The sequence below is a fragment of the Oncorhynchus mykiss genome, chromosome 8 (genome assembly GCF_013265735.2).
Source record: "Oncorhynchus mykiss isolate Arlee chromosome 8, USDA_OmykA_1.1, whole genome shotgun sequence".
NCBI classification, from domain to species: Eukaryota; Metazoa; Chordata; class Actinopteri; order Salmoniformes; family Salmonidae; genus Oncorhynchus; species Oncorhynchus mykiss.
In genome coordinates, this window is record NC_048572.1 from 6,717,914 (window position 1) to 6,731,435 (window position 13,522).

At 44.3% G+C, this 13,522-nt stretch overlaps 1 protein-coding gene across 1 annotated transcript; it reads left to right on the forward strand.

The window, feature by feature from the left end:
• Positions 1-1,308: 1,308 nt before the first annotated feature.
• Positions 1,309-4,875, forward strand: LOC110529289 (rho-related GTP-binding protein RhoV). Its single transcript, XM_021611409.2, has 3 exons — positions 1,309-1,714; positions 1,923-1,981; positions 2,419-4,875. Exons 1-3 carry the CDS (start codon positions 1,477-1,479, stop codon positions 2,863-2,865), a joined length of 744 nt encoding a protein of 247 aa, XP_021467084.2. The 5' UTR covers positions 1,309-1,476; the 3' UTR covers positions 2,866-4,875.
• The last annotated feature ends 8,647 nt before the right edge of the window (positions 4,876-13,522 follow it).

The following is a 13,522-nucleotide window of genomic DNA, read 5'->3' on the forward strand; positions in this document are numbered from 1 at the left end:
GCTGCAAAATCATATAAGAAATAATGAATACATTATTGCACTTTATAACCCTTTAACCCAATTGTCAACCGGCTGGTAGAGCATGTTTTGACAATGGATTTTGAAGTGGAAATGAAGAAAATATTCTGTTGAATTTGATTGGTCAACTCCCCCATCCCTCCTGTGTCAATTGACATTATTTGTATCATTTTAGGTTGCTGCAGTTAGATGTTGTGGCGCTTTACCCACTTAGAGGGCTGTAAAGAAACTCCAAATCAGTCACCAAAGATATGGGATTAAAGCCAGGAATTCCGTTTGTGAGGGATTCATATTGCATCATTCGTGGTACTAGAGACTGTGAAGAGTAGGACTAGGAAAATAAAAGAGAGTGAAAAAAGGCTAAAAAGCAATGATTTTGTAGAACTGTGCTCAACCAGGCAGTTAATATGAATAACAACAAAAAAGTATGGTAGACTCAGACTAGGGTATGTCATTTTTCTTTATTATCTGATACATATTTGGATTAAAAATATGATTAAAAAAATTTGACACACTATATTAGACAACATAAATTGGTTAAAACACATTTCACGACCCAAGTACTTTTTGTAATATTGTTGAATTGAGTAAAAATGCTATACAAATTGCCATTCTAATATGGCATTGCTGGTATGAACCTCTTTTGACTTCTCAACCGCCTGTTATCAAGTAAAATACAACAAAAAAAACGTGTTTTTTTGTTGTTGTTAGCAATAGGAATTTAAGGTGAAATAATTTTTCCAAAAAGTTTTTCAAGAAGAGACAGTTAAAGGGATACCAATTGTCCGTTTAAAAAATACATATTTTATTACATTTTTTTAGAACAAATAAAAAATGTATTGATAACAATAGTAAGTTATTGACAATACACAACTGCAAATCATTTATTGTACTTTTGGTTCATTGCACATTGCCCTGTAAACTTTATTCTTGTAATTTCCTTATCATTTGTATTATTAACTTAAGTCTTTCAAAACAAATATCACCGTAAATATTTGTGAAGTAGCCCACATCTCAAAATAGCAATATAAGAACTCAACCAACCACCCCAACGTTTTTTGTCAGACGGTATCAGGGACTTTGGTGGGGGTGGGAGCCACAGAAAAAGAATATATATTCTTTGCCAACCATCTCACAATTTCCAAGGAACCAAATGCGCTGGCTGGGAAGTCAGATGGTCATTGTTTCATCTCAGATGGGTGTCAGTTCACACCTTGTCTTCATCTGCGTTTAGCGGGGGGCGGGGCTATGCAAATCACAACCTGTCTGAGCGGAAAAGTTCCCTCAAAACCAAGTCGCATCACACCTTCATTCACAAACCATCAAAGTGACGATAGAGGAGACATTGCTGTCCAGGATCATACAGAAACCAAAACTGTTCTAGAGAATCGCACATCGAAATAAGACTGATCACTTCTGCACCGGGAAGTTACTATTCTCCACTTTGAGTTGTTGGACATGCCACCTCAAATGGATTATTATTGTGAAGAATCCCGCGTCCCGTCTTCATGCGGACTGATGAGCCAAGAGGCCGGGTTGGAGAGGGAGTCAGCGCCGGGGTTGGAGAGGGAGCCAGCGGCTATCAGCTGTATGCTGGTGGGGGACGGGGCGGTGGGAAAGACAAGCATGATAGTCAGTTATACCACAAATGGATACCCCACGGAATACAAACAGACCGGCTTTGATGTCTTTTGTGGTGAGAACCTTTCATTTACCCCAAATATTATTTTTTTAACGTTGTAGCCTAATTTTATAAACTTATATTAGCATCATTTATAACAATTGACTAGCTTAATGTATCGTTGGCTTCTAGGTTATTCCACTGTAAATTGTAATCGTTTATGGAATACGCAAACTATGTACAAACTTATAAAATAATTTAATTATTGTGTTTTCTTCAACAGGTCAAGTCCAAGTAGAAGGAGCCCCGGTTAGAATACAACTATTGGACACAGCTGGACAGGTAAAACCATCAAACTCTTTTTTTTATATATATATAAGAAAATGACATCATCCGTAATGAATAGGTTATTCTTGAATCTCATTGGTCCGATTTTAATGACAACGGTTTGAAACATGTTGGAATGAAACGTCCCGTGCGCATTGTAGAATCAGTCACAGATGTGACAAACAGATTTAGTGACAGGAAACCATCAGTCGTCTACAATGTAGCAGCAGTAGATTTGGAGTGTTAAATTCTAAAGGCCACTACATGTCATACCGTGTGTGTCATCGTCTCTCTCTGACACGGAGTCCATTGTTGTTGTTCAGACCCCCAGACAGCATTCACATTCACACACTGTGCTGAATCAGCTATCCTGACCCCTCTCTCTCTCTCTCTTCCTCTCTCTCTATCCTGACCCCTCTCTCCCTCCTCTCTCTCTACCTTGACATTTCCAGGAGGTGTGTGATGAATTCCGCTCCCTCTCCTACTCCCACACGGACGTCTTCCTGCTCTGCTTCAGTGTGGTCAACCCCACCTCCTTCCACAATGTCACCAACAAGTGGTTCCCCGAGATCCGAGCCTGCAACCCCTCAGCTCCCATCATCCTCGTGGGCACCCAGTCCGACCTCCTGCTGGACGTCAACGTCCTGATCAACCTGGACCGTTGCCGGGTCAAACCGGTGCTGACCAATCGGGCGCAGAGCATGGCGGAGAAGATCAGAGCGGTGGACTACGTTGAGTGTTCTTCGTTGACGCAGAAGAACTTAAAAGAGGCGTTCGACGCGGCCATCTTTGCTGCCATCAAACACAAGGCCAGGAAGGAGAAGAAGAGGCGGTTGTCGGAAAGACGCAGCAAGGCCTTCTCTAAATGCAGCTGGAAGAAGTTCTTCTGTTTTATCTGAGATACATACACCATTGGTCACGGACAGAAAGACTATTATTTATTAACTTATGAAGAATTTGTAAGAGCAATGGAACTTTAGGATTATCCAGCAGTGCTGAATGAACTGAGCTCTATGGACCTATAAAACGGTTCAGTTCTCTCCTGGTCTGGAGACAGTAGTATAGATACCGAGGCTCGCTTTGCCAATAGTCTGTGGTTGGGTGTCTGGTCTGCTCTGAGCAGGCTCTCTCTCTCTCCTTAACTCTTTCTCTGTGGATTGAGTTTGCTTTGATTAGTGATTTACATTGATCAGAATAAAAGCAGGGCACATTAGCATGCCTGATTGTTCAGGTTGACAGATAGTCACTATCCAAAAGTCTGTTAAGTACGCCTGCAAGGTTTTAGGTAACCAAGTGAGAAGCGAAAGAATAGAGAGAATATTAAAACCATGTCCATCACAAGCATCCTGTCAGTGGGACAAGGCCGTCATGTAAATGTTATGAACTCATTTGCATGGTCTGGATTGGTGCCCATTCCAACCTGAGATTTTACTCCTTCTGACTCTGTGTGGTAGTACCGTGTAGCTCAGTTGGTAGAGCGTGGCGCTTGCACCGCCCGGGTTGTGGGTTGGATTCCCACGGGGGACCAGTGGGGTGTGAGTGGGTTGAGAGAGAGAGAGAGAGAGAGAGAGAAGACAGTTGTCGGTTGTTAGCCTTTTCTCCTTTGTGTTCTGTGCTGCCGAGCCACACAGACCCAGACCTATTCATATGCAACAGTGTATGTAGGCTGAAGTCACAGCGCTAGGCTAGGTGCTAACTTCTTCACTGTGTGTGAACTGGGAATGGCTCACAGGCCTATGTGTTGATTATAGTATTAGGCTTTGATGTGATGAGCGGTCAGTATCAACACTAGCCTGTGACAAGGTGTAGAGTAGTAAGGAGACTTACACTGCCCCAGTCCCCAGCCCAGTCCCCAGCCCAGCAGAAACCCAGCCCAGCAGAAACCCAGCCCAGCCACCCCAGGGATTGACACTCCTGTCTCTGGGACCTCATTTGTCTCTGGGACCTAATTTGTCTCTGGGACCTAATTTGTCTCTGGGACCTCATTTGTCTCTGGGACCTCATTTGCTTCTTTATTTGTTTGTTTACACTAGACACCCCAGCCAGTAAAACAAAAAAGCCCAGCCCAGCCACCCTCCAGTGAATGAAACACTCCCGTCTGTCTCTGATTCTCTGTTAGTTGATGCTGACCACACTACCGTGTCTATCTCCAGACGAATCAGCCTGCCCAATCTATAGGATACAATGTGTACATTATAGGAGGCTTAGTAGAACCTGCTTGAATGTTAACGCCCACTTTAAATAGCTTGCGTGCCCCGGCTGGTTCTGTGTTGTTTTGTAAAGTGATGTTATTGCCAGACCGATGGTTGGTGACAGTCAGTCCTAGCTGGATTATAGATATATGAGGGTTGGAACCCAGGCTATATGAAGGTTGATACCCAGGCTAGATGAGGGTTGGCACCCAGGCTAGATGAGGGTTGGCACCCAGGCTAGATGAGGGTTGGAACCCAGGCTATATGAAGGTTGATACCCAGGCTAGATGAGGGTTGGCACCCAGGCTAGATGAGGGTTGGCACCCAGGCTAGATGAGGGTTGGCACCCAGGCTAGATGAGGGTTGGCACCCAGGCTAGATGAGGGTTGGCACCCAGGCTAGATGCTTTTTATACTTCTTGTGGAAGAGTGAATGTACATTTGAAATCTATTTCTGTTTGTTTAAAACAGTTCATTCAACTTTTATTTTTTTTTTGCCTGCAATTTTACAGATCTGTGAACAAGTTTTTATTTTTGTGAAATTGTATATTTTCGTCACTAATCTCAAAACCAAACCCTCTGTCACTAGTTTCTACTTTTTCATGCTGTGTTTGAATGAAGTGATGGAAATAAATTCTGGAGAAGGAACAAAAAAAAATCGATGTATATTTTTTTTGTCAAAATGTATCACTGCTACATTTGAATAAAATAACACATGTATATTGAAGTTTTGTGATTCCAGAGACTTCTGTAACCGCGTCTAGCACGTCTAAGGATGTAAGTAAAAGGCCTGTTTTAGGAAGAGCACTACTGGAGCCTGATTGGCATTTAGTATTGTTCTCTATAGGGGTTCTGAGTATTCTGTAGAAACTCCCCAGGTACCTGATATCATATACCTGGACCATCACATTACCTTGGGATGTGGTAATAGGTGTCCACAGGAACAGTCTGCTGAGGGAAGGGGGTTAGATGGTAAATGCTGGGTGGAATCCACATGGAGAATTGATCTTGTAGCACAGCTATGGCATGCTGGGAAGGCTACAGGAAGGCAGTTTTATTGATTTATTTAACCAGGAAGGGCTCATTGAGATTTAAAATCTCTTTTTCAAGAGCGTCCTGGCCAAGTAATCTAGTAAAAACCATAGAATTCACAAGAGTATAACAAAATCATAAAACAGCTAATTAAAAACATTGACAGGTCAGGGAATCAGCCTCAAGATCCTTCATCAGTGACTTAAAAATTACCAATCGGGACAAGTTCTTCCAGTTTAAAAGTATTTTGTAAGGCGTTCCAAGACGATGGCGCAGAGGACATAAAAGCCCTTTTACCAAATTCAGTTTGGACATTTGGAACAGTTAGCAGGATAAAGTCCAGCGAACGAAGAGACGACCCACCACATTTCTGAACAATAAAAATGCCCAAATAAAAAGGTAGTAAACCCAAAATGGCTTTGTAAATAAAAGTATACCAGTGACTGAGCCTACGAGTGACTAGAGACGGCCAGCCAACCCTGGTATACAAAGTGCAGTGGTGCGTAAGGGTTTTACAGTTTAAAATAAATCTCAAAGTGCCATGGTAAAGAGTGTCAATGGATCTCAAACACTGAGCGGAAGCATTCATATATAAAATATCCCCAGTCTAGTAAAGGCATAAATGTAGCTGATACTAGCCTCCTCCTGGCTTCAAAAGAAAAACAGGCTTTATTCCTAAAATTAAATCCCAATTTCAGATTCAATTTTTTTGTAAATTGTTGAATATGCAATTTAAAAGAGAAGCCGTCATCAATTAAAATTCCAAGATATTTATATGAGGTTACAGTCTCAATCTCATTGCCCTGACAGGTAGTAATAGGTGAAAGGTTCAGAGGTCTATTTCTTGCATTAGAAAACATAATTAGTTGAGTTTTGTCAGTATTGAGGAAAAGCTTCAATTGACACAAGGTATGCTGAACAGTATAAAAAGCAGGGCTAAGAGAAGAATCGCAGTGTTCACAGTGATAAACATTTGACCAAGTGCAGTTACATCAAAATAAATCAAGTTTGTATCCCAAACGGAACCCTATTCCCTATATAGTGTACTACTTTAGACCAGAGCCCTATTCCCTATATAGTGCGCTACTTTAGACCAGAGCCCTATTCCCTATATAGTGCACTACTTTAGACCAGAGCCCTATTCCCTATATAGTGCGCTACTTTAGACCAGAGCCCTATTCCCTATATAGTGCACTACTTTAGACCAGAGCCCTATTCCCTATAAAGTACACTACTTTAGACCAGAGCCCTATTCCCTATATAGTGGTACTACTATAGACCATAGCCCTATTCCTTATATAGTGCGCTACTTTAGACCAGAGCCCTATTCCCTATATAGTGGTACTACTATAGACCAGAGCCCTATTCCCTATATAGTGCACTACAATAGACCAGAGCCCTATTCCCTATATAGTGCACTACAATAGACCAGAGCCCTGTTCCCAATATAGTGCACTACTAGGGCTCTGGTCAATAGCAGTGTTCTATAAAGAGAATATGGAGCCATTTGGGACATAGACAGTGTAATCTGATTTGATTGTGTTGATAATGTGGACACTTCATTTATCAATTAAGAGAACATCCTGTGCCAGTTTTCACACATAGATAGTATGGATGGAGGGAGGCAGGGAGGCAGAGAGGCAGGGAGGGAGGCAGAGAGGCAGGGAAAGAGCGAGGGAGGCAGAGAGGCAGGGAAGGAGCGAGGGAGGCAGGGAAGGAGCGAGGGAGGCAGAGAGGCAGGGAAAGAGCGAGGGAGGCAGAGAGGCAGGGAAGGAGCGAGGGAGGCAGGGAGGCAGGGAAGGAGCGAGGGAGGCAGAGAGGCAGGGAAGGAGCGAGGGAGGCAGAGAGGCAGGGAAGGAGCGAGGGAGGCAGAGAGGCAGGGAAGGAGCGAGGGAGGCAGAGAGGCAGGGAAGGAGCGAGGGAGGCAGAGAGGCAGGGAAGGAGCGAGGGAGGCAGAGAGGCAGGGAAGGAGCGAGGGAGGCAGAGAGGCAGGGAAGGAGCGAGGGAGGCAGAGAGGCAAGGAAAGAGCGAGGGAGGCAGAGAGGCAGGGAAGGAGCGAGGGAGGCAGGGAGGCAGGGAAGGAGCGAGGGAGGCAGAGAGGCAGGGAAAGAGCGAGGGAGGCAGAGAGGCAGGGAGGAAAGGAGGAAGGGACAGAGGGATGGATGAATTAATTAATGGAGGGATGAATGAATGACCATGAACACTGCTATGCATTCCCTGTCCAGAGAGTTAAGCATTTTATATTCAAAGAAGCAAGATAGTGAAATGTTAGGTGTGTGTGGTTGGGTGCATGCGTGCGTGTGTGTGTGTGTGTGTGTGTATTCATCTTAATGTGACAGACCTTGTGTAATGTTCAAGGTCTGTTGGGATCAGTCATACAACAGCAGAATAATACTCACCCACCCCTCATACATTATCACTGCAATCTGGCTATCATCACTGTCTTTCTGTGTAAAATCCATCTTGAACAACAGGCATAAATGTGTCACAGTTTTGTGTAAAGGATCGTTGTAGCCTGGGTACCAGTCTGTTTCCGGTCTCTTGCCAACTCAGAAACAGACTGGCACCCAGGCTAAGTTATCAATGGGGAAAAGCAGACCTTTCCACTTCCTCTGACCGCTGATGACCTGAGGATACCCAACAGAGAGAGATCACAGCCAATAGATAGCCCATCGAGAGAGGTCAGAGGTCAGTGGAAAACATGTTGCACTGGGCTTGACCCTAGGCTAGAGGTCAAACCAGTTGTTGACAGATAGATTAGCTACCTGACTTTCCTAAAGCAGACCACCATCCTAAAACAGACCACCCTAAAGCTGACCCACCTAAAGCAGACCGCCCTAGAACAGGCCGCCCTAAAACAGACACCCTTAAAGCAGACACCCTTAAAGCAGACACCTTTAAAGCAGACCGCCCTAAAACAGACACCCTTAAAGCAGACACCCTTAAAGCAGACCGCCTTAAAGCAGACCGCCTTAAAGCAGACCGCCTTAAAGCAGACACCCTTAAAGCAGACAGCCTTAAAGCAGACCGCCTTAAAGCAGACACCCTTAAAGCAGACAGCCTTAAAGCAGACCGCCCTAAAGCAGACACCCTTAAAGCAGACCGCCCTAAAGCAGACAGCCTTAAAGCAGACACCCTTAAAGCAGACCGCCCTAAAGCAGACAGCCTTAAAGCAGACACCTTTAAAGCAGACCGCACTAAAGCAGACAGCCTTAAAGCAGACACCTTTAAAGCAGACCGCCCTAAAGCAGACAGCCTTAAAGCAGACACCCTTAAAGCAGACCACCCTCAAGCAGACACCCTTAAAGCAGACAGCCTTAAAGCAGACCGCCCTAAAGCAGACCGCCTTAAAGCAGACCGCCCTAAAGCAGACAGCCTTAAAGCAGACCGCCCTAAAGCAGACAGCTTTAAAGCAGACAGCCTTAAAGCAGACACCCTTAAAGCAGACCGCCCTTAAAGCAGACCGCCCTAAAGCAGACCACCACTAGTAGGACTCTTCAAGTTTGAATGAAACATATGTAGGAATTCTATTCTCTCACTGTGGTCCATATCAACACGTTTAATTTAGAAAGGCAAATGCCCACAGTATTTTATTGAAAATAGGAAACGCTGTTTGATATGCCCATTTTAAACACCTTGAGATGTAGGCTACAGAGAGCGAGGGCAGGTCAGAGCGAGTTCTTAACCCCTGTAAAGGTTCTTAACCCCTCTAAAGGTTCTTAACCCCTCTAAAGGTTCTTAACCCCGGCTCACAGAGGCCATGAGAGAGTGGACCACACCTGCAAGGCCCAGCTAATACATGCCACACTTCCACAAGTAGGCAAAGGCTCAAATATATACACACATATAACATTATCCTAAAATGCTTTAACAGTTTTCCCAAGATATGGCCACTAATAATAACAATAAGAATGTAATTTAATATTGACAGCTATGACACCATTATTCTCACACACACACAACACTCGCGTTGAGCAATCGAGGCCAAGTCGGACAGGTTTTCGGTTCCCATGAGTTCTCTCCTCTCTCTCATTCTCTCTCTCGTTTTCTCTCTCTCTCGCTCTCTCTCTCTCTCTCTCGTTCTCTCTCTCTCTCTCGTTCTCTCTCTCTCTCTCTCTCTCTCTCTCGTTCTCTCTCTCTCTTTTTCTTTCTCTCTCTCACTCTCTCGTTCTCTCTCTCTCTCTCTCTCTCTCTCTCTCTCTCGCTCTCTCTCTCTCTCTCTCTCTCTCTCTCTCTCTCTCTCTCTCTCTCGCTCTCTCTCACAGTTAGTCATCCCTTTGTTCTTCTCCTCTCCCACAAGGAGGGCCACCCCTCTCACTACTCACCCCCCTCTTTCTTTTTCCCAGGGATCCTCGCCCCAAGCAAATCCTCTGGCCATGGGCCAGTTTCACTCGTGTGCTTGCCAGTGCATGTGTGTGTGTGTGTGTACGTGCACGTATATGTGCACTTGCGATACTCCAGTTTCACTCCAGTCATCGTCTGCCAGGGACCTGCTAGACAACAGGTATATCTAGCAATGGCTTCAGACGATTGGCTAATACCTATTACCCATCTACTTCCTGGTCATTCAAATCCACTGTTACAGTTATGCCCCAAGGCACTGTTATGACTTGACTTGACTCATGTCACTTCCTCATGCACAGAGAGACGTTGAACCAACATATGCTGTGACTTTCTAATTGGGTTACGTGACAATGGGAATATGAGGCTAGTTTGTTTCTTTTTGAGAGGGGAGGATGGTCGGTAAGGAATTTGCCAATTAACTAAAGATGAAAAAATGAAAGAAGCCACAAAACAAGCCAACCTGTCAGTCGTATCTACTGTTACTAGCAGGTTGAAATTGAACCCCTATTGTAAACAGTAAACCGTCAGTTTCTTCTCTCTGCCTTACTCTCTCTCTCTCTCTCTCTCTCTCTCTCTCTCTCTCTCTCTCTCTCTCTCTCTCTCTCTCTCTCTCTCTCTCTCTCTCTCTCTCTCTCTCTCTCTCTCTCTCTCTCTGTCTCTCTCTCTCTCTCTCTCTCTCTCTCTCTCTACCTCTGAATGATAGAATCCCAGGTTCCACAGAGGGTGGTGTGGTAATAATTTTGTGCTATGACACATTCACGACACGACCCATCGATGACGAACACAGTAACTCTGAAAAGGTGATACAAAAAAGGTGATACACAAGGTTAGTGGGTGCGAACAATATAGGAAAAGGAAAAAGTCCTGCATGAATTGTTGTGTGTGTTTATTCTCTGTTTTCACCGTCATCCCATATACATTAATAGTGAAAGATATAGAGCCACTTGGAAATGACCATCAAGCACATTGTCCAAACTCTGTCCATCAGGCACACTGTCCAAACTCTGTCCATCAAGCACACTGTCCACACTCTGTCCATCAAGCACACTGTCCAAACTCTGTCCATCAAGCACACTGTCCACACTCTGTCCATCAAGCACACTGTCCAAACTCTCTCCATCAAGCACACTGTCCACACTCTGTCCATCAAGCACACTGTCCACACTCTGTCCATCAAGCACACTGTCCAAACTCTGTCCATCAAACTGGTCATCAAACGCTCTCCATCAAGCACACTGTCCAAACTCTCTCCATCAAGCACACTGTCCAAACTCTCTCCATCAAGCACACTGTCCAAACTCTGTCCATCAAGCACACTGTCCAAACTCTGTCCATCAAGCACACTGTCCACACTCTCTCCATCAAACTCTCTCCATCAAACTCTCTCCATCAAACACACTGTCCAAACTCTCTCCATCAAACTCTCTCCATCAAGCACACTGTCCAAACTCTGTCCATCAAACTGGTCATCAAACTCTCTCCATCAAGCACACTGTCCAAACTCTCTCCATCAAGCACACTGTCCACACTCTGTCCATCAAGCACACTGTCCAAACTCTGTCCATCAAGCACACTGTCCACACTCTGTCCATCAAGCACAGTGTCCAAACTCTCTCCATCAAGCACACTGTCCACACTCTGTCCATCAAGCACACTGTCCACACTCTGTCCATCAAGCACACTGTCCAAACTCTGTCCATCAAACTGGTCATCAAACGCTCTCCATCAAGCACACTGTCCAAACTCTGTCCATCAAGCACACTGTCCACACTCTGTCCATCAAGCACACTGTCCAAACTCTCTCCATCAAGCACACTGTCCACACTCTGTCCATCAAGCACACTGTCCACACTCTGTCCATCAAGCACACTGTCCAAACTCTGTCCATCAAACTGGTCATCAAACGCTCTCCATCAAGCACACTGTCCAAACTCTCTCCATCAAGCACACTGTCCAAACTCTCTCCATCAAGCACACTGTCCAAACTCTGTCCATCAAGCACACTGTCCAAACTCTGTCCATCAAGCACACTGTCCACACTCTCTCCATCAAACTCTTTCCATCAAACTCTCTCCATCAAACACACTGTCCAAACTCTCTCCATCAAACTCTCTCCATCAAGCACACTGTCCAAACTCTGTCCATCAAACTGGTCATCAAACTCTCTCCATCAAGCACACTGTCCAAACTCTCTCCATCAAGCACACTGTCCAAACTCTCTCTATCAAGCACACTGTCCAAACTCTCTCCATCAAGCACACTGTCCAAACTCTGTCCATCAAGCACACTGTCCAAACTCTGTCCATCAAACTCTCTCCATCAAACTCTGTCCATCAAACTGTCCATCAAACTCTGTCCATCAAGCACAGTGTCCAAACTCTGTCCATCAAACTCTGTCCATCAACATCATGGTAGAGTGACTGTAATACACAAACAGTAATACACAACCCAGGCTCTATACATGACCATTTAACAGAGCTGTGCTAGTGGAATTATAAGTATGGCTGTAGTAGGCTACTTGACATTTAACACTCAGGTACTGATGAGCTGATTACCACTTCAAACAGCCAATCAGAGAGTCATTACGCTGACCCCAGACTCAGGCCGTTATCAGCACTTCACGACTCATCGCACACACACACACACACACACACACACACACACACACACACACACTGCACGAATCATCACACACACGCACGCACACACACACTCACACACACACACACACACACACACACACACACACACACACACACACACACACACACACACACACACACACACACACACACACACACACACACTCACACACACACACACACACACACACACTGCACGAATCATCACACACACACACACACTCACACACACACACACACACACACACACACACACACACACACACACACACACACACACACACACAGCACGAATCATCTGGCTGCTGTGAAAGACATCGTTCAGGGAATAAAGAAAGAAATTAAATGAATAAGAACTAAATTAAGGAAGGCATACACATTTGATGTTTTTGGAATGGCCTATTGAGATGTTGTGGCAGGACTTTTTAATGTGCAGTTCATGCTTGAAAACCCACAAATGTCGCTGTGTTAAAAGCAGTTCTGCATGGAAGAGTGGGCCAGAATTCATCCACAGTGATATGAGAGACTGATCAACAACCACAGGAAGTGTTTGGTTGGAGTCACTGCAGCTAAAGGAGGTACAACCAGTTATTGAGTATAAAGGGGCAATTACTTTTTCACACAGGGGAAATGGGTGTTGCACAACTTTGTTTATGAAATAAGTATGTCATTGTTGTGTTATTTGTTCACTCGGGTTCCTCTTTATCTAATATTAGGTTTTGGTTGAAAATCTGATAACATTCAGTATTAAAAATATATGCATACATAGAGAAAATTATAAAAGGGGGCAAATGCTTTTTCACGGCGTTGTATATTCACGTGTTGTGATCAACGAACCTGCATCGCAGGACACAGACAAGGGCTCAGCTGCCGTGGCCTTCATCAGAACATACTCTGCTCATCATCATCTGCTCACCATTATCTGCTCATCGTTATCTGCTCATCATCATCTGCTCATCTATCACTCCAGTGTTAATCGGCTAAATTGTAATTACTTTGCAACTAGCTTACCTGGTTAAATAAAGGTGAAATTTAAAAAGAATACTCTTTCGAAAGTTACAGACTCACAGCTATCATACTCCCCCCATCTTGGAGATATGATATTTATGCATCTAACTTTCTCACTCACCATTATTCACAATTCATTCAGGATTATCCGTAATCATGAGTAGCATCCACATTAATGTAGAATTGTTTAGAAACATATTCTATTCTTATTTACAATAAAAGTGACAAAATGACATACACAATACATTATTCACCGTTCAATTGTATTGGTCACTGTCACGTCCTGACCTTAGTTCCTTTGTGATGTCTCTGTTTTAGTTTGGTCGGGGCGTTAGTTGG